This window comes from Aulostomus chinensis, chromosome 21, assembly GCF_037954235.1.
Source record: "Aulostomus chinensis isolate RoL2024-O1b breed Wild chromosome 21, RoL_Achi_v1.0, whole genome shotgun sequence".
Lineage (NCBI taxonomy): Eukaryota > Metazoa > Chordata > Actinopteri > Syngnathiformes > Aulostomidae > Aulostomus > Aulostomus chinensis.
The window spans coordinates 1,015,001-1,035,832 of record NC_141340.1 but is presented as its reverse complement, the minus strand read 5'-3'; the positions used below and the strand labels follow the sequence as shown (position 1 = coordinate 1,035,832).

General features: G+C 46.3%; 3 protein-coding genes across 4 annotated transcripts in view; 1 reads left to right on the top strand and 2 right to left on the bottom strand.

Moving 5' to 3' along the window:
* LOC147241271 (aspartyl/asparaginyl beta-hydroxylase-like) overlaps positions 1 to 1,746 on the bottom strand; it is a 29,409-nt gene extending 27,663 nt beyond the window's left edge. Inside the window, exon 1 of the mRNA XM_086191558.1 lies at positions 1,279 to 1,746. Coding sequence (XP_086047684.1) covers positions 1,279 to 1,318 — 40 coding nt within the window. The 5' untranslated portion in view covers positions 1,319 to 1,746. The remainder of the gene's footprint in view (positions 1 to 1,278) is intronic.
* Positions 1,747 to 2,286: 540 nt separating this feature from the next.
* Positions 2,287 to 16,142, bottom strand: LOC147241270 (coagulation factor XIII A chain-like). 2 transcript variants are annotated; one of them, XM_086191566.1, is made up of 19 exons: positions 14,281 to 16,142; positions 11,943 to 12,424; positions 11,737 to 11,804; positions 10,426 to 10,519; positions 10,166 to 10,339; positions 9,293 to 9,541; positions 8,758 to 8,876; positions 8,576 to 8,683; positions 8,265 to 8,439; positions 7,984 to 8,122; positions 7,067 to 7,170; positions 6,900 to 6,988; positions 5,579 to 5,729; positions 5,217 to 5,326; positions 4,501 to 4,663; positions 4,215 to 4,369; positions 3,225 to 3,361; positions 3,040 to 3,145; positions 2,287 to 2,891 (listed from the first exon to the last, which is right to left on the bottom strand). In XM_086191566.1, exons 3-19 carry the CDS (start codon positions 11,779 to 11,781, stop codon positions 2,856 to 2,858), a joined length of 2,154 nt encoding a protein of 717 aa, XP_086047692.1. In that variant the 5' UTR covers positions 11,782 to 11,804; positions 11,943 to 12,424; positions 14,281 to 16,142; the 3' UTR covers positions 2,287 to 2,855. The 2 variants fall into 2 exon arrangements, with proteins under 2 accessions (XP_086047692.1, XP_086047691.1); XM_086191565.1 differs by having other exon boundaries at positions 11,943 to 16,142.
* Positions 16,143 to 17,863: 1,721 nt separating this feature from the next.
* nrn1a (neuritin 1a) overlaps positions 17,864 to 20,832 on the top strand; it is a 13,100-nt gene continuing 10,131 nt past the window's right edge. Inside the window, exon 1 of the mRNA XM_086192221.1 lies at positions 17,864 to 18,153. Coding sequence (XP_086048347.1) covers positions 18,099 to 18,153 — 55 coding nt within the window. The 5' untranslated portion in view covers positions 17,864 to 18,098. The remainder of the gene's footprint in view (positions 18,154 to 20,832) is intronic.

Genomic DNA, 20,832 nt, shown 5'->3' with positions numbered 1-20,832 from the left:
GGGTGGAGCCCCGGCTGCAGCACGGGGTCTTTCTGGGTGAGTCTCCATGTTCTCCCTGTTCCTGCTGGGTTCTCTCTGGTACTCCAGCTTCCTCCACAGTCCAAAGACATCAAGAGGGACCAGGTTAATCCAGACTCTAAATTGACCGTAGGCGTGGCTGGGAGAGCCAATGGTTGTCTGTCTCTATGTTGGCCCTGCCATGGACTGGTGACCTGTACAGGGGGAAGGCTGCTGGGATAGGCTCCACCCCCACCACCCTCAACAGGAGGAGAGGGGGAACATGGAGGGATGGATGGAATGAAGACATTTTATTGAAGGCAACTTTCAGGCACCTACAGTTGCCTTCCAGAGAACACCTGGAGTGAATATCAGGTAATGGAGTGACTGCGATCAGCAGAAGACGACCACGACGTGGAGGAGCAGCCAGGAGCCTCGCAGGAGGCACCAGAGGCCGGCAGGGTGAACCGTGAGACCTCCGGGCTGTGAGAGGAGCGCAACCCCCCTGAAAACTCGCTACTGGTCTGGAGTGAGAGCACAAAACAGGAAGCATGACGACACCAACAGGTAGTTAGGAATCGATTCTTGATCGACAGGTAACCGTGCTTCGTTTGTTCAGTGAACTGGAAGCCGTCCAGATGTGTACAGACGCCCGGGAGAGGGGCCAAAGCGCAGCCAACAGCAACAGCCCCCTCCGCTGATGAGGGCTGGTCGCTGGGAGCTGGGAGCTGGGAGCTAACCCTCCTGCCCGCGGGGCTACGCGGCTAACTTAGCTTCCATGAAGGCGCTGGACAAGGAAGTGAGAGTCGCACTCGACATCCCAGGACGTAGACTGAGCCAGCGACGAGTGATGGAAACCTCCAACCGGGTACTGGTGGACAGCTAACAAAAATGGCCCGGTTTGCGGAGACCACATGAAGGCTAGCCCAAGCCCACCAGAACCCCTCCGGGCTCTCATTCTCTTGTCTGGAGGCCGAGTCGACAGCACGGAGGACACCAGACGATTGTTTTAAGAAAACGCTGAACGGCACTGCTCGGTTCGGGGGAGATGAGCTCCACCAACACACGTCAGTTCAGGTGAACCCGCCAGGACGCCCTTCCCCGGGGAGAGCCTGGCACGGCTACCTACACAGCCGCGACAGCGACGGCTGGAGCCGTCGGTTCTTTACTGAGTCCCGCAACACATTTACGGTCACTTTGTGGAGAGAAAACAACGTGAAGAACCCGGAATGGAGGTTCCGTCCGCGGCGCGTCCCGGGGGGGGGGGGGGGGGCGACTGACCTTTCCTGGAATGAGACTTGGGATTTTTCCTCTGAGCCATCGTTCGCTCTCACAGCAGCGGAGCCGTTAGGAGGCGAGCAGCTGACGCACCGGGCCAGCGAGCGGTTCCGACCGGAGGAGGCGAGCCACGTCCAAGCAGAGAGGTCCCGAACCTGCTCATTCACCCAAAATCACGTCCTCACTTGGATACAAGCGAAGCTGAAACCCGTAGGAGCCGTGATTGGCTGGAACAACCCGCCTAACGCAGGCAGAGCATCAGCTCGTGGGCGGGGCTACAGGGACGTTCGCGAGTTCGTCCAAAACGTGGCAGAAGAAGAGTAGAAACATCTGGACACTAAACTCAGAAATACAAGATCTCTTCACGACTGGACCAGAACCACGGTTCTATCAGTTAACCAGAGGAGCGAGGGACGAAAACAACCTCCCAACAAAGACCAGAATGACTCGGACATCTTCATCATCGTCATCAGGTCTGACGAGTGTGGGGCGCCCCCTGCTGTTACTGTCGTGAACTGCTTTCATGCTCGACGTGTATAAACGCCCTCGTTCATCGCAGCTTCGTTGTTGCGCTCTGGTGTGACGTCACGTTGTGCAACATATTTTCATGGACGGTTCTCCTGGATCCGTGACGTGGGCAGGGCTTCTCTCGTTTGATGGTATTGTTCTTTCCGCTGGATTCTTGGAACTGTTCCGTGTTTTCAAAGACACACAGTTGTACAGCTCAGTGTTTATAGAGGAGTTTCTGTTCAGTATGAACACTGAGGTGATGATCAGATTTTGCACGCCACGTTTCTATGAGGGTCACACGTCTGTGTCGGGCAGCGCCATGATGTCACTGGTCAGGAAGACAACTGTTCTGTAACACCACGACCAGGCTGGCACCCGGCTGTCCCTCTGTGACCTCGTCAAGATGTTTCAAGTGATTCATGATCGAAGACCCTCCACGTTTAGGGAGCATCTTCATCCTTCGCCATGGCAACAAGCTGGCAGGGTGACAGAGACGCGTGTTTGGAAGATGCTTTTATTCAAGATCACTTCAGCTCAAAGCAAAGCACAAAAGGTGAAATCACATTTGATTCGATTCAGAAACGTTGAGAGCAACGACTCAGCGAGGATCCTGGTGGTCGTCCCACTGCCGTCCTTGTTTATGGGCCGGGGCTTCACGACTGGCGCAGCCCGAGTAACCATGGTGACGACGACACATGTGACTTTGTTTACTTGCAGACTGGAGTTTTTTTGTTGAGTAAGATTTTCATGTGAACCTGCGTTCCTACATGTTTGGTTTTATGAATCTCATAAATAAATGCTGGTCACTGCATCGTCTCTCTAATTTGCCAAATGGCGGGCGATCAAAAGCGCCGATCAGACATTAGCTCTCTCTTATGTTCACAGAGCTTCAATATGTAAGGACACTGTGACCTTTGACCCTCTCGCTAATCGCTCTAAGCTGATTCAACAGAAACCATTAAGAGACAGAAATGTAGAAAAAAGATGCAAAAAATTAGCATTGTGTGCTAATGCTGGACTCCCAGAGCTGCTTTGATTGGTGGAGACCTTGGTGGGCGGAGTCAATCAGCTCAGCCCGTGATGTAGAAGTCAACAGATCCGAAGACCTGAAAGGACAAACGCATCATCAAAGCTGATCTGGTCAGGGGTGTTAGCATGTTAGCATGCCTGGTTTGGTTCTAACTCTCTGTATGTTCTTCCGTTAGCTCAACATGGACACGGAACTCATTCAGTCATGTGACTATGGCAGTTTACCTCGCGCAGCGAGCTGCAGTCCAACACCGCCACAAGGCGCCGCAGCCCCCCCAGCCGGGGGACGAATGACTCTTTCCAGGAAATGCTAGCCAGAGAATCAATGAAACTGAAACACAAACAGGTGGGACAGGTGTAAATAAGCGCCACGTGACCAGGGAAGCTAACGTGCTAGCAGGTGTGCGTACGAATAGAAACGGTTCTTGTAGCTCAGGACCCCGGAGCCCTCCAGCGCCATGCTGACGTTGTGCAGAGGGAAGCTGAAGGGGTTGGTGAAGGTAACTGTAACCCACATTTCCTTGTGCACTTGAGTTTGCCCGTTCACCTGGAAACAGACGAAGAAGAGAGGAGAGGGCGGAGCCATCAAAACTACAGTTGAACAATCTTGATGGTTCAGTTTGTTTGAGACCTCCATCAAGGAGGTCAAGTGATCAGGGTGTTGGTCTCTCAGCGGGATTACGTGAACAGGTAGATTTACATGAAACTCAGCAGAGGGGTGGAGCCTCGGCCGAGGATGAAACCATCAATCTTTTAAAAATGCCTTTTTTTTTCCCAGAGTTGGGCCTGGCAACAACGGCGATGACAAAACGATCCAGCAGACGTAGTGACAGTGAGATGAGCCCCGAGTGCTCCTGGGTGGAAAAGCTAATTGTTTTTTGTAGTACATGGTACATCTAATACTAGTTAACTACTGCTACTCGTGAGAACAGGTAAAAGTATCATCAGGGTTCTGTAGCGTAGTATTCCAGCTGTCAGGTGACTCTCAGTAAGTGTGGGAGCTGAAGTGCTTTTCTGTCAGGATTTGGAATTTTTTTTTGACCCCTGGAGACACAAAAGTACGTAACTAAAGTTGAGGTAGGACAGAACATGAAGATGTCCTCCATGACGCACTGTTTGTGTTCCATTTTTATGATCATGGAGAGGAACTGAGGCAGTCGGGGTCAAACCTGCAGCGTTTTGACCCGTCTTTAAAGAACCGCTCAAAACGTTGAACTAGAAATGGAGGTGAATCGTTTTATCTCCAACGGAACGGGCTTCCTCACAAGGAACCGGAACGTAGAGATTTGCGTCTTCAGATTCGAGAGTCTCCATTCATAATGAAAACAAAGACATTTAAACACTTCATTTCCCAGCATCCCGATGAGGCGAATGTAACAGAGGTGACTGGTCTGTTGTACCGTGAGGAGGAGAGACGGCACCAGCAGGCTGACCACCGAGATGGCGCTGAGCGATTGTTCTTCCGTGTGCCCCGTCACCACGAAGTGCAGGCAGTGCTGAGAGCCCAGGTGAGGCAGGTACTCCTGAGCAGCGACCCTCAGTATCGCACGCTCCGCTGCAGAACACACACACACACACACACACACACACACACACACACACACACACACACACACACACACAGAGTTATCCCTCAGACTCCCTCCAGCTTGTGTCAGGAGACAGAAGGACGCTCCTGAGGCTCACTCTGGTGGGCGGGCACGGTGACGCTGAAGTTCTCGTCCTTGATGTTCTTGGCGGTGATTCCAGTGTAGAAGATGACTGCACCAGAAAGGTTAGCATGGATTGTCACCTCGTCTCCCTGGTTGTGGAAATCTACCACCAGGTTCACATCCTGACCCAAGTGGACCTGGAGAGACAGGGGAGAATCACTGCTGCACCACGGAACCCCAAACAGCTTGTATGGATCCTGCAGTTTTTCTGAGAACCAGCAGAGGGCGACTGGTTGAGACTTTGATCATAAAGACTTCCCTCTCACCCATTAACATTCACCAAGTCTTCAATGCAGCAGGACGTACTTTTGCTAAATTATAGTCCCGTTAAGAATTAAAGGGATACGCCCACTTTTAGTGAAAGTCTCTCATTGTCCATCGTCCTCAAAGACAGACAGAGCCCCTCCTCTAGGGAGCTGAGACCCTGGCTAGTTAGCTTAGCACAATGACTGGTAGTGGGTGGGAAGTGTTAGCATAGCTCTGTCTCTGCCTGCATTAATAGAAGGAGGGTTGTGTGTAACCTTGGTGATGTTTTGTTTAAATTTGTTTTCGCCTGATTGCTGGTAAAGGTTTGTGTTAAATCAGCTGGTGATGAGGGGCGGAGCAGACAAGCTAAACGTCAATAACGCGTCCAACTGGCTGACCAGATGATTGACAGGTGGATGCAGAGACCGACAGCATCGGTCCTACCTGAGTATTACTGATGGTGACGTTTATCAGGCCTTCTGCCAGCTCAGAGTGATCCCTCTCACAACCGAATTGCTCCGCCCGGGCCATCGTCGCCTCGTCCTGAGAGCTTCCTGGACACACAGATGACTTCCTCTCAGAGTCCTCCCCCAGCTGAATCTACATTTCCAACTTTTTTGACAAATCAGTCTTTAATTTACATCATTCTTGACATTCAAAAGCCACATTCTTATGGAAAATTACAAAATTTTAGTCACATTTTAACATTGTAACGGATGAGGGAAACACAACTGGAGGTTCTTCATGATGCAGCGGCGGTCGTTTCATTAGCACGTTCATTTCATTAGCACAGCTGAATGTGTTACCTTCTTGGTACTTGTACGAGTGTGTGATGTTTTCAGACCCGCCATTGATCCCCTGGGTGTAAATGGCCTGTCCAACATGAGTCTTGTCCACCTTGAACGGAGACATGTTCCCGTAACGATCCCGCTTCAGGAAGACCACATCACTGTTGACCTAGAGGGCAGGGCGAACACGCAGCACATCATGCCACGAGCTGAACTGTCAATCACCATGAAAATAACAGGTATCAATGGGATCCACTCCAATACTTCATTCTGATGTGGTTAACTAGTGTTTCCTGGTACACTGGAGTCTAAAATGTTGTTTTCAGGGACATTGTAGGTACAAAAAGTGCCAAAGCAGAAGAGAGGTTAGTCAATATAGTTTGTGGAAATCTTTCTTTGATTAAAGTTTTATATTTTCAGTTTTTTTGTTTTTATATTTCTTGACAGTAAAAATGACAAATATATCAGTTATATGTCTTTGTTTGTATAACCCCATGTAAACTGTTACAGTACTTCTGAGCTAATCTGAGGCAGCAGCTAAATTAAGCTAGGCTAGTTAGCTCTTAGAAGGTCTACTTCTTTACAGGATTTAAGAAAAAGTCCTGGATCTTCAAGATTTTTTTTTCTTCGAACAGAATATTTCTCAAGTTTAGCTTTAGCTATCTCACCAGCAAGTTTGTACTAAGTAATCAGCTTTAGTTTGGTGGGCTTACACTAGCTTGGTTAGCATTAACCTGGTCTTCTTCTGCAGAACTGGCGCTAAATTTTCCCACCCTTTCATTAGAAGTTCAGATGTCTGTTGTCTGTGGTTGAGCAAAGTAAATTACCAACATTCAACTCTTAAACACTGATTTGTTCAGTCATTTTGGTCTCTTCAAAGGCTAGCGGTGGCTATCGCCAGCTGGCTGAAATTTGACAGATACGTTTCAGTTTTAGTTGCTGGTGCATCATGTGAACGTCTCACAAGCCGTTTTCATGGGAAACACCACTAGAGAGGAATATTTTCATGATAAAGGAGGAGAAAATCATTTTCAGAATAAAAGAAATAAACAATTAAAAATTGTTGGAGTGTCACGGCAAAGATGCTTCAGTTTTGGCTGTTAAAAGTAAAATAAGTGGGAACCTTTCAAGAAGGCCTCAAAAAGTATTCAAATATACCTCATACCCCTACACCCAAAAAGTAAAGTAGCTGCAGCTTGAGGCCAAATTTAGAAATCAGATTCTAATTTTGTGACCGAAACAAGAATTTGGGAGTTTTGGGCAGAAATAAAGCCGTGGTTTGATGGATCTGAGGTGAGAACGTGTCCAAATATCTGCCTTCAAAGCTGCTAAAACCAACCTCAGCAAAAACAAAGCCGGCATCAAACGGGTGGCACAGCAAACCGTCCTTGATGGCGGCAACAGACGCCGGACCACAGCGGAAATGACCTGAGAACCAAAACACAGAGGCACATTTACCACCTGTCTAAGTGTGTGTTGAGGTGCCCGTCTGTGTGTCTGTCCCACCATCGCTGGTCTCCTGCGGCGTGGAGTCCACCACCTGCCATCCTCCGAGGCCCGCTGGCAGGTCTGGGCGCACCATGAACACCTCGTTCCAGCAGTGGTAGTTCCTGAAGACACAGAGAGCTTCAATAAGGAATTTAACGGTACATTTAAGTGAATTTTTCAAAAGAGGAACTCAAACACTATACGCTAAAGGCTACCGACCATCAGTACTTCGATACCATTGGAGACGTCTTGGATACTACATAGACAGCAGCATGGACACAGTAAGATTTCTTCTGGGACTGAACACATCTGATTCGTGATTTTAAATCCAAGTAAAATCGCCTTTGCACAACCTGTTGGGCACCAAACAGCTAAAGAGTGATATATTTCTGTTAGGGAAACCATTTTGTTTGGTTCAAATGCTAATGCTACAGCTAACTAGGCTAGTTAGGTTTTAGATGGAAGAGTTAATGACAGCGTTGTTTAAGGAGCCAGATCATTGAAATTAATGACCGGTATAAAGTTTCACTTCAGCTGAGGCTAACTCTTCTCCCAGCAGCTAGCTTAAACTTCTACATCACTTGCTAACTTGCATTTATCAGCAGGAAGCAGAGCCACTTTAGCTGAGCTGGTGTTGATTTTCTGCCTGTCTGATGGGGTTTAGATGAAGTTTTGTCTAAATGAAGAATCTATATTTACTGTGTCTGATCATCAAAATTTAAGATTTTTCAATAACAGGAGAATAGGAGGGTAAGGCTGGCGTTGGCCTCCACCAGCTAGCTTAAGACTGAGTCTTTTCTTCTCTGAGTCGTGTTGTGTAATCAAAGCTGTTATCATGGAAGAGACACACGCCGAGGGAAGGCCATCAGTTCAGAGACGTAAGCCGAGTGTGTCAACATGAGGACCCGGCAGGAGAGAACGGAGTCCGGACCCACCAGATGGAGTCCCTGGTGTTGCTCTCGTCAGGCATGCCGTCGACCGTGAAGATGAGGTCGGTCTTCAGGTTGCCCGTGTTGTCGTGAGCAGAGTTGAAGTTGGTGATGACTCTCGATGGGATGCCAAGGCAACGCAGGACTGCGTGGATTAATAATCATTAATTGCAGAGCTGTGACTGTTAGTAACTCAGAGAGCAGTACAGTGGGCTGAGGGGATGGTGGGGAAGGTGATGTCACACCGCCATCCTGCCCGTTACCATGGTGATGTTGTGTGCTCTTACAGGTGTTGAAGACTCCAGCAAACACCCAGCACTGGGCGTAGCACACAGGGACGCCACTGTTGGCGTACTGCAGCAGGATCTTCACGCTGCCCGTCCACAGTGTCGGAGCCGAGCCCCCCGAGAAGTCTTCACTCCAGTTCCCCACCAGCACGCCGTTATCATCCTGGGAGTTGATCTGACAAATGAGGGTCAAAGATCAGTGAGCCTCTGGGTCATCCTTCAGGCACAACTGGGATGCTTGCACCTGCGCTCGTCCTGATGCGCTGACACTCGGGACAAATGGGTTCCGTTCCTCTACTGGTTGCTCTTACCATGGCAGATCCCTTCCGCACCAGTTTGATGGCGTTGCCGCGGTCGTCGATTGGCATTCGGGATGAATCCAGGATGTAGATGCACGCGTCTAAAATACCCTGTTCAAACTGCAGATGGAGACGGAGGCGTTCAGGTGCTTCCTTTTACATTATTCTGTGTCGCATTGTCTGTGTGTGCTCACCTGTCCGTATATCCAGGTGCGCTGTGTCACAGATCCTGATGAGCCCTGGAAGATGGAGCCTGAGTCACTGAGGACGTACTCCATCCGTCCTGCTTCGTCAGGATAAAACACGGGATCATCTGCAAAGAGACGCTCCTGAATCACCTGGAACTCTGCTTGACGTCATGAGAAACACCAAACCTGCGTGAAACTCCCAGAACGGGAAAGTTTTCATGTAAGATTCCAAAGTTCCTGGAAACTGAATGTGAGCAGGAAATGTTGTGTGGAAGTCACCAAACAGGGGGAATGTGATTGTTATCATCAACAAATGTTTCGTGAGGGATGTCCATATTCTTTGTTGTTTGGACTTTTATTTCCAGGAAAACTGTGATTGATTCATCTTGAAGAGGAAAACTTCCTGATAAACTCATCGTGTTTTCTGTGTCGCGATGCTCTTCAGTTCCTAATCTAAATCAATGCTGGATTGAAATATTTGATCGATCTTCTGCTGTGCTTCGATCCTCCTGGCCACCGGGGGCAGCATCAGCGCTCTCACCTGGACACCAGGCGTTGAACAGCACGTACAAGTCGGTCGTTTCATCTCTGCTGTTGTGCTGCATTCCCCCGCCAGTCACGATGGCAACGTAGGTACGGAACTTCCCCACGATGGCGTTGGGTGATGGCGTGATGCCCAACAGCACTGATTCACCCTGGTTCTCCAGAATCTCACCGGCCCATGTACCAGGTGCACGGCTCCCGAAGGTCACCACCACCTGAGAGCCCCTATTGACGGTTGGGCTGGAGCCTGGGGGTGGGGGGGGTGTATACATTTATATCAACCTGTAAACAAACAAATGCCCACTGACACAAACGCCATGCTGGCTTGTTTGGTATTCCAGGTTTATTTTTCCTTGCTTGTCTGTCAAGACTTCCATCATTTTTTTTCTTTTTCTGGAAAATACGTTTTCATGAACCTAAAATGGAGTAAAGAAATAAAAATGGGATTTACACGTTGTTGTTTTTTTTAACATCCTGGCAGATGTCACTAATTATCAGGTCAGTAAAGGTGAGACTGCCTAATGAGCTGAGGGCTCCCTGTTAACGAGCGCCTGCTGATTGGTCGACAAAGGCCAGGTGGGCCTGCAGCAGTAGCAGCAGAAGTAGAAGCAATGGAACCCAAAGTTCTGATCCAGTTCAGCATTTTTATGACTGTGTTTCATATTTTAGACCAAAACTCTGCAGATGTCACCGTAGGTGTCCTGAACTCTTTAATCAGAGAGTTTAATTATCAGAAACTCATAACAAGGAAACGAAGCCAGGTCGTAAAGTTGGCATCACAAAATGAGACGGTCATAATCGTTAGATGGAAGCCGAATGAGCTCCGAACGGTCCCCCTGGAAATGAAGCTTCCCATTCCAGCCTCACTCACCGATCATGAACTCCACCTGGAAGTCATCGGGAGTCACCGGTCCGCTGAAGGTGACGCGTATCTCAAACTGCTGGCCCCTCCGGACCACCAGGTTGGGGATGTCGTAGGCCGTGGTGAAGTGCCTGGACTTGTTCACACTCTGACACATGTCCACGTTGACCACCGACACAGACCCTACCACACACACACCACCATGTTTTATGGATGATATCATGGAGATTAAATCCAGTCAGACGCATCAGAACACAACCGGGCCTCACCTGATCCAGCAACCCGGGGCCCCGGCAGGGGGTGGCTGAATGGTACGAACGCAGGATCATCGATGCCGTCGCTGGCGAGGTTGGAGGTCGACGGCTACGGGTAATAAAAAGGCTTTTATACAAATGAATGAAATAAAGACATCAAGGTCGTGGTAGCCAGCAGTTTCAAGGGTTAATGCTAAGCTAAGCTAGCATGGGCTCTCTATTACAATACTATATTATAGTAAACTATTATAATACTCGATAAAGTACTCTACAACAGTGTACTATTACAATACTCTGTTACAGTACTCTATTACAGTACTCTGTTACAATACTCTATTACAATACTCTGTTACAGTACTCTATTACAGTACTCTGTTACAATACTCTATTACAATACTCGATGCAGTACTCTATACAGTAATACTACAGAGAACTCTATTACAATACTCTGTTACAGTACGCTATTATAATACTCTATACAGTACTCTATTACAATACTCTATACAGTACTCTATTACAATACTCGATGCAGTACTCTATACAGTAATACTACAGAGAACTCTATTATAATACTCTGTTACAGTACGCTATTATAATACTCTATACAGTACTCTATTACAATACTCTATACAGTACTCTATTATAGTACTCTGTTACAATACTCTATTACAATATTCTATTACAGTACACTATTATTATACTCTATTACAGTACTCTATTACAATACTCTATACAGTAATATTACAGTACTCTATTACAATACTCTATACAGTAATATTACATTACTCTATTACAATACTCGATGCAGTACTCTATACAGTAATACTACAGAGAACTCTATTACAATACTCTGTTACAGTACGCTATTATAATACTCTATACAGTACTCTATTACAATACTCTATACAGTACTCTATTATAGTACTCTGTTACAATACTCTATTACAATATTCTATTACAGTACACTATTATTATACTCTATTACAGTACTCTATTACAATACTCTATACAGTAATATTACAGTACTCTATTACAATACTCTATACAGTAATATTACATTACTCTATTACAATACTCTATACAGTAATATTACATTACTCTATTACAATACTCTATACAATAATATTACAGTACTCTATTACAATACTCTATACAGTAATATTACAGTACTCTATTACAATACTCCATAACCCTATATAATAACCCTAACCTCTACTGTAGTACTCTGCTGCAATACTCTATTATAGTACTCTACCATAATTCTCTACTATAATACATCAAATGATAAAGAGTAGAAGTATTAGGAACTGTAATAAACGGTCTTACCGGCTTGGGGTAGCGGCCCCTGAAGGTGATGGTTGGTGAAGACATGGTGCCTAAAGGTCAAAGGTTAACTGGACAGACAAAGAAGGACACAATGACACAAACAGAAGAAATGATGGGTAAATTCACCTCGAAAAATGACACCGTCATGCATGATGCGAAGCAAACCAGTGAAACCAGTGAAACCAGTGTGTGGAGGAGGAACTCACCGTCGCAGGAGGAGGCTGGTCTGATGGAGCAGACGACGCTGCAGCCGGACGCCGGCGCCGGCTTTTTATCCTCTAACACTTCCTCTTTTCACTCCCACACTCCCACAAGATGCCGTCACTTCTGAGGACATCAGAGTCTGAAGTTCCGTTCTTCAGTCCACGTCGCAGGAGAAATTCATCCAATAATCAAATTACAGCTGAGAGCCCGAACTGCACAGGAAGTGGCGCTCGAACTGAACAGGAAGTGGCGCTCGGCCCGCGGCTTCTCTGTCTCTTCTAACTCGTGAACTTTTGAGGTGAACTCAGATTTACTTGTTGATTATTTTCTCTCTCTGGTCCTTGGTTCTCTTCACACTGAAACTCAATATTTGCTTCTTCCTTCATGGCTGCAAACTCTCGAGGAGCTGAACTCTTCAAGATGTCCTTCACGTAATAAATACATGTCTTCATAACTTGAATAATCCGTTTATGGAGGATAGGAACTGCAAAAATCAAAATACACCAAAGGAAGATGAAACAGAAACCACATTCAGAATCAGCATTGCTGGGAGGGCGGCGCCTGGTTTGGCGCTGCTCCTCCTATTTCACTCAGCTGACGGCCGTCAGTCCACCCTGGACGACGTCCACCCTCCGACTACGACTTGAATTGAAGGTCTTTGTTGTCGTTGTTGTTGTTGCACCCAAACGAGGGACGAAGAGACGTGAGGACTGCTGTTGTTTCAAATAAGTTCATTACACTGGAATACAGAACATTTTTACTCTTGATTTCCTGGACACGTTTGTTTTTTTAGATTGTTCACCATCAGAACCAACAAACTGACCGTCGGGGTGAAAATGTCTGTTTAATTTGTTCTCGTCGCCGACGGAGGAAACACAGTCGCCCCTCGAGTTGGAGCTGAACCGTACGCGCCTCCTGAAAACGTCACATCCTGCACACGCAGCGCCTCCTTTTAGCGGTTGACAAACGCATGATGTTCAGCGCTGTTTTGTATAAAATCAATAATTCTTGATTTACTTTATCGCATCGTAACACTGAAGTCTCATGTTTGGAGCGGCGGATGAGAAGGTGATGACCCGCTTCTGTACCATGTGACTGCATCAACGAGGTCATGAAACACTTTGACTTCCAAAGAGCCAAGACACTTCAAACTAAGTGGAAGTAAAAAACAACATTTTTTTATTTTCATGTTAAAAAGTTGTTCATGTTGCAGTAACTTGCGGTGACCTCACTGCCACTGTGGGGTCACCCTGACACACTGTTGCTGAACGGTCAGGCGACCAGCGTCCCACTTCCTGTGTGCCGACTGACCCCAGAGGTCGTCTTGTCCTTCCTCTGCCGTCATCAGACCAGATTTATAAAACATTTCACGAGCGGTTAAAGCAGGAAAACGCGTGTCAGACGACCACCAGCTCCATCGTCATCAGACAAACACTGCTGGGTTTGCAGGCGCCACCGTAAACACACTGATAACTAACTAACTAACTAACTAACTAACTAACTAACTAACTAACTCGGCTAACTTGGTTGATAATTCCAGTCATAATAAACTTAATATGATTAGCAACTTGTAAAGAAAGATTGCTGCTCAAAGTGCTTCACAACAAAGAGAAGAGAGCATTAAAAGATGCTAAAAGAAACGAGAGAGCCTGAAACATCGCGAATGCCCCGTCGATACTTTCTTACTTCAAAGCGGTTTAAAATGAAGTAAAGTGACGTATAAAGCTAAATAATGAATACTGACTTGATGCGTTCAGTTCCCTGCCCACTACAGCCCTGGCTAATGGCTAATTGTTAGCATATGACACTTGAGCTTCAGACCCCATCGTGTGTCATTGATCCTACAGCTCACCAGTGACAGTCAGCAGACACGAACCAGCATCTCCCTGGAACATAAACATGTTGGATAATTCCATGTTTAGAGTGTCACCCCATATGCTAAATGCTACCTGTTAGCCAGTGTTAGCTTGCACAAGGTGAATTGTTGGGCAACATAACCATTATGACTTAGTCTCTAACTCAAACATTGTATGCTAACAGTTAGCTGTGACCAGCAAGCACGGTTTCTGCACCTGTGCAGGACAGGTGGAGCGGCGGCTACGCGCTGAGCCCTGGCAGCACGCATGCAGAGTTCTTGCGTACGCAGAGCTGCAGCAGCTACTTCAGAGGCAGCAGCGCTGGCACAGGAGCAGCATCCCGATGCTGAAAGTCAGGGTAATAAGATGTGCTTGTTTTTTACTGTGATTGTGTTTTCCAGTGAAGTAACTGAACTTTATCTTCCACGTCTTGTGTTTTGATGTTTTACAGGTTAAATGAGGTCCATTAATCACGCTTGCTAACCTTCTGCTAGACGTTTGTCTCTGTGCCGCTGGGCGGAGAGCCAGTGATGCTCAGGTGAGAGACGGTGACTCTTCTGCCTGAGTCATCTGGTTGCTACGGACCACCGGGTTTGTTCTCCGACTGTGCAGGACGTTCTAGCACAGCAGGATACAGACGTCAACGGGACAAAGATGGAGGGTGAGAGGGACAGTGGAGGAAGGACATCGGGACAAAGTGCACAACTAGAATGGACAAACAAATTCAAAAACTTTAGCAAAACAGAGACTTTAAAAGCTAAAAAAAAAAAGACAAAACAACGCGGATCAAGAGGACAGTGATCGCAGGAAAATGGAGACAAAAAGGAAGTTAAGAATCAAACTTGTGGCTGCTGAAGGGCAGCAGGACAGGGACGGACCGGGGAGTCTGACCCAACTCCAGGGAGGAAGAGGAAGTGAAAGCAGAAGGTTGCGGTGATCCAACAACACTCTGACAGGCCCAAACCTGAAAGGTCTACGTTTGATTGTGAGCTGTGACGCTTTGGGCCTCGATGAGTCACTGGCACATAGCAAATGTAGGTCAAGATCCTTGTGGTGCCGGATGAGCCCTACAGGCTCTGGACCACTCCAGAACTATGCTGCTGAACCATCCCAGAGGACAGCGAGACGCTTCCAGGACAAACTCCTGATGGGACTTTTCTCCTCCATATGTTTGGTCCAGAGACCAGCTGAACATCAGGCACCAGGGAGCTGGCGCTCAGCGGCGAGTCACCGCTGAACAATTACACCCCCACAGGTGCTCCGGCAGCCTTGTAATTATCCTGCAGGGATTAGTAAACCCTCCAGAATGAGCAGCCTCGGCTAATTGAGAGGTCTGATCAACCAGGCAGGAGGCAGAAAATATCTGACTGCTGATTCTCGCGTAACCTTCAGCTGACATGACATGAAGAGAAGGATGAAGGTCACGGCGGCCTGGGGACACGCCTCTGACATCAGGGACACAACACAGTTAGCGAGAATTCATTCAGTGTCTCTGAGTATTTGACAATCATGACCACAGAGTTCAAAGGTCAAATATTGCCTGGATGTTTCTGTGACCCTGGAAGGAAAATGAGAGAAAGAAGGAAGAAGAGTTACAGAGACGAGGAAGACAAATTAAAGTTGTGACAAAGAGGTTTTGTATCTGCGATGTAGTAAAGTGTTCTTTTACTGTTAGCACTCCAATCCTCACGTTCTCACTGACTAGAATGTTTTAGCGTCCAAAAGATTTGGACTTAAATGTCATTGAAGCTCTCAGCTGCTGCCATTTCCTCCCACCAGGAGGCGCCACTGACTGAGAAACAATAAAGCTGCTGCAAAACACACTCACTCACACACGCACGCACGCACGCACGCACACGCACTCACACACACATGCACACACACACATGCACACATGCTCTCACACACACACACACACACACACACACACACACACACACACACACAGACACACACTGAGCTCCACTCACAAGTCCATCAGTGTGACATCCCTACTGAGGTTCTCTCCACTTAATCTATAGTTGTGATGTATAATTTATCATGTGACATTATGGCTCTGCCTCCACAGGACCAGTAAAAGGGAACCAGGGCGGAGCCACAACAAGACAAAGAGGAAAAATCAGCCTAAGAAAGTTGGAAACCTTTTGTCCATTTGTACCACGTGAGAGCCAGGTCACTGAGTCCTCCAGTAACATGTTGCTAACATCCTGCTGACATCCCACTATTATCCCGCTAATATTCCACTAATATCCCATTATTATCCCACTATTATCCCACTATTATCCCTCTATTGTCCCGCTAATATTCCACTAATATCCCATTATTATCCCACTATTATCCCACTATTATCCCACTAATATCCCACTATTATCCCACTATTATCCCACAAATATCCCATTATTATCCCACTAATATCCCACTATTATCCCACAAATATCCCATTATTATCCCACTAATATCCCACTATTATCCCACAAATATCCCATTATTATCCCACTAATATCCCACTATTATCCAACTATTATCCCACTATTATCCCACTATTATCCCACAAATATCCCATTATTATCCCACTAATATCCCACTATTATCCCACAAATATCCCATTATTATCCCACTAATATCCCACTATTATCCCACTAATATCCCACTATTATCCCACAAATATCCCATTATTATCCCACTAATATCCCACTATTATCCCACTAATATCCCACTATTATCCCACTAATATCCCATTATTATCCCACTAATATCCCACTATTATCCCTCTATTGTCCCGCTAATATTCCACTAATATCCCACTATTATCCCACTAATATCCCACTATTATCCAACTATTATCCCACTATTATCCCACTATTATCCCACAAATATCCCATTATTATCCCACTAATATCCCACTATTATCCCACAAATATCCCATTATTATCCCACTAATATCCAACTAGTATCACAGTAATATCTTGACCACCTAACCCACCTGCTCCTGACCCCCCTGTTCCTTCGTTTCTCTCGGCCTCCATCAGATGGCGCCACCCATCTCTCGCCTACACAACCCGACTAAGAGGCCTGGCAGGAGACTGAGAGGCAGGAAAAACGGACTGCGGCTGCGGCGGCCCGGGGGGGGGGGGGGGGGGGGGGGGCACTGGAGTCACACTTGATAATTCTCGTTTCTCAGAAAAAAAAACGTGATTTTCATCTCCGGGAGTTCAGCTGGACCAGTTCCGCCTGTCTTGCTGGTCCTCCAGGCCCACTTCATCAGGACTGAGATCCCGTCGGACCCACAAGCAAATAAAAGCTCATTCATTATTCACGCCGATGTGTTAATTATTAATGAGAGCTGCACTAATTATGATGCACGGTTTACTGCTGATACCCGATAAGCTGATAATACCTGGAATACTGAGACATCAGAAAATACACTGACACCTAGAATAAATATAAATATACTGATAACAATGATAATAAACAAGACCAAGAAATAATAAAATATACTACTACTACTAAATGATACCAAGGAATAATAAGAAATACTAATAAGAGTAAAACATAATCCTGGGAAACACGTGAAACAACATGAATCTCAAAAATTAAATATAGAAATATATCCCTTGTTTACAAAATATTTGAAAACACCATAATTCATATTTACTGAATTCGAAGTAGAAATGCTGTATAACAACATTAAATATACGTGAATTTCATGTATATAATTAATATATTTAGCTTTTTAGGAAAACACAACTCCATAGTTCTTGTTATTACTGATGATTTGAGGGAGATTCATTCCTCCTGGTGGCTTCAATTTAAATGTAGAACATGAAACCCATTCAAAAATCACGAGTCATAAAAAGGTTGTTGGATGTCATTCGTTTTGTTCCTGATCTTTGAATTTGATTTCTGAAATAATTCTGAGGCCATAAATGAAAGAATTGTGAAAAATAAAGACGTTTAATTCGCTGATTGACTCAAGACGGAGTAAAATAGCGGAGTGATGGGAGGACGTGGAGGAGGAGGGGCCTCCTTTCCTCCCTCTCTCTCTCTCTCTTTTTCTTTCCGGACGGGTAAAACGGGCCGCGCAGCGCGCGGCAGACAGCAGCAACCACCGAGGAAGCACACGCGCGTCCAGGAAGAACGAAAAGAAAGAAAGAACGAAAGAAGAAGGAGGAGAGGAAACAGGTGGAGGCTCGGGGCTGTTGGATGTAGCTGCTGCGGGCGTGCTGCGGGTGTTGCGGGGAATGTGCGGCTCTGGTCCGTCCTGCTGAATCTGGGCTCTGATGGTGAGAGGAGGTCGGGAGGATGGGAGCTACCTGGTCCTCCAGATGCCTCGCACTCTTCCTAGCTCTCCACATCGGTGAGACCCTCCTCCTCCTCACACACACACACACACACACACACACACACACACACACACACACACACACACACACACACACACACACACACACACAGCCAGGAGAAGTTGTGGTGACGGTGGTGGTGAGGAGGATGATGGTGGTGACGGTGGTGAGGAGTTCTCCGCGGCGGCGGTCCGGTGGAGGTATCTGAGCAGCGCGGGCTCACGTTTGGAGTGTGCGCGTGCACGTGTATGCGTGTGCGTTGGTGCGTGTGTGCTAACAAGGGGATGCCCCCCCCCTCCCCCCCGCCTCCTAAAACGGAGGTTTTGCGGTGTTTCGTCAGCTCGAGACGCTCCGTGTTTTCTTCTTCTGGTGTTTAATTGTTGGAGAATCAGGTTCTCGGTTGTTGCTTCTGTTTCCGGTGTGAACCCGCGGCTCCGGCAGGGAAACGGAACCTGCCGGGAGAAACCCGGTGAACCCGGTGCGGAAGGGTTCGGTGGTTTGTGCGGGATTTCCGCCGCAGTGTGCGGGAGCAGCACGCGCACGGTTAGAAAACTACAACCCCCGAACGAGAGAGAGAGAGAGAGAGAGAGAGAGAGAGAGACCGCTGGATTTAATACTAATACTAATACTAATACTAATACTAATACTAATACTAATAATACATACATACAATTAAAGTTATAATAATAATTATAATAATAATAAACAAATGATAATATAATTAAAATCATAATCATAACAGTAGCAATAGTAATAACAAAATACTAACAATTATACACTAAATAATAATAATGATAATAATATTGTTATTATTATAAAACCATGATAATAAAGACATATGAATGACAAATAAAAACACTGATATATTTATAATGATGATTATTATTTTATGATTATTTAATCATAATAAAAACAAACGCATGATTTTATTATTCGTTATTTTAAACCTTTTTCTTTTTTGGAGCTCGGATCCGTCTAATACCTGGAGAGAATCTCTGACGACGAGTGTGTGTGTGAGTGTGTGAAAGAGAGAGAGAGAGAGAGAGAGAGAGGGAGAATGAGTGTGTGTGTGTGTGTGTGTGAGTGTGTGAGTGTGTGAGTGTGTGAAAGAGAGAGAGATCGAGGCAGGGTTCACCTGCGCCTCAGATCGTTTGTGGATCGATGATCCGGACCAAGCAGTCCTCCGGGTTCTGACTCCAGCAACTGCTCCTCCCCGCCTCCCTCAGAACCAGGACGGTTCCGGTTTCTGACCCCGTGACCTGAGACATCGAATATTTCCTGAGTCAATCAGCTGATCAGTTTTGTCGCAGTTGGTGTTTGCGGGTTTTAGCTGCCGCAGATTTTCAGGAGCGACGAGCCGCAGAACCACGAACCGAACGAGCTGAACCCTCTCCGCTCCGGTTCTGATTACAGGAACTCGAACTTTCCTCCGGGCCTCGGATCTCTTCTCCTGGTTTAATTTGTGACGTAATTTGCGTGTTTGTGTTATTTTAAGCCGCTCGTGAGTCTCTGGCACTGCAGGGCGCGCGCGCGTGTGTGAGAGAGTGAGTTTTTGTGTGTGTGTGCGTGTGTGTATGTGTGTGTGTGTGTATGTGTGTGTATGTGTGTATGTGTGTGTGTCTGTGTGTGTATGTGTGTGTGTATGTGTGTGTATGTGTGTGTGTGTGTGTATGTGTGTATGTGTGTGTATGTGTGTATGTGTGTATGTGTGTGTATGTATGTGTGTGTATGTGTGTGTGTATGTGTGTGTGTGTGTGTGTATGTGTGTATGTGTATGTGTGTATGTGTGTTTGTGTGTGTGCCAGAGAGTGTGCGCGCGCTTGATGGGAAATCAAAAAGCCTTGCACTCGCGCGTGGGGGGGGGGGGCTCCTGATTTCAGTCGAACTGAAATTAAATTTTAAAATGAAGAAACTCAATAAACCACAGAGACGGAGATGAACGTCATCATCAGGACGGGTGGCTCGTTCGTTCGTTCGTTCGTTCGTTCGTTCGTTCCTTCCTTGCTTCCTTCCTTGCTTCCTTTAATTTTAAAAGAAGAATGATGAAGAGACAAACTTCCAGAGCCGCGCTGGTGGCAGTAAGATGGCGGCTCATTCATGCTGGAATTTGAATGAAGGAACTGCAGCAGGATCACGTTCGATGATGTAATGCTGCTCACGTGTGTGTGTGTGTGTGTGTGTGTGTGTGTGTGTGGGGGGGGGGGGGTCCGGGAGGTGTTACGCAAAAACTGGGATTCTAAAAAATTCTAATAAATTCTTGGCAGTCACGCGACGTTTCTCCTTCAACTAAAAATAAAAGATATTTAACCCCCAAAATAGTTTGAAGGAAAAAAAACTCTTGTTTTTAAATTTCCATGTTTTTTTTAAAAAATTCGTTTCAACATTGAAGAAAAATAAAAGTAGAAGTAAGGTAAAGAAACACTATTGTCATTAATATTTAACTTAATAATGCACAAGTCCACAGAGAGGCTTATTGAGGAAACAATTCGAAGCTAATTAACTGATTATTTATCTTCAATGTGAGGAGTGAAACCCGCTTTAACGAACCGGTTCGTTCAGGAGCGGCCGGTGCCGCTGCTGCTGGTTCTGAGGCCCGCGATATCAAACCGGGAAATTCCAGTTTTTAATGATGACAAACAACTACGACCTGATTGTGCTGACGTCTTTAAAATAATCACCACAGGCCACTGAGC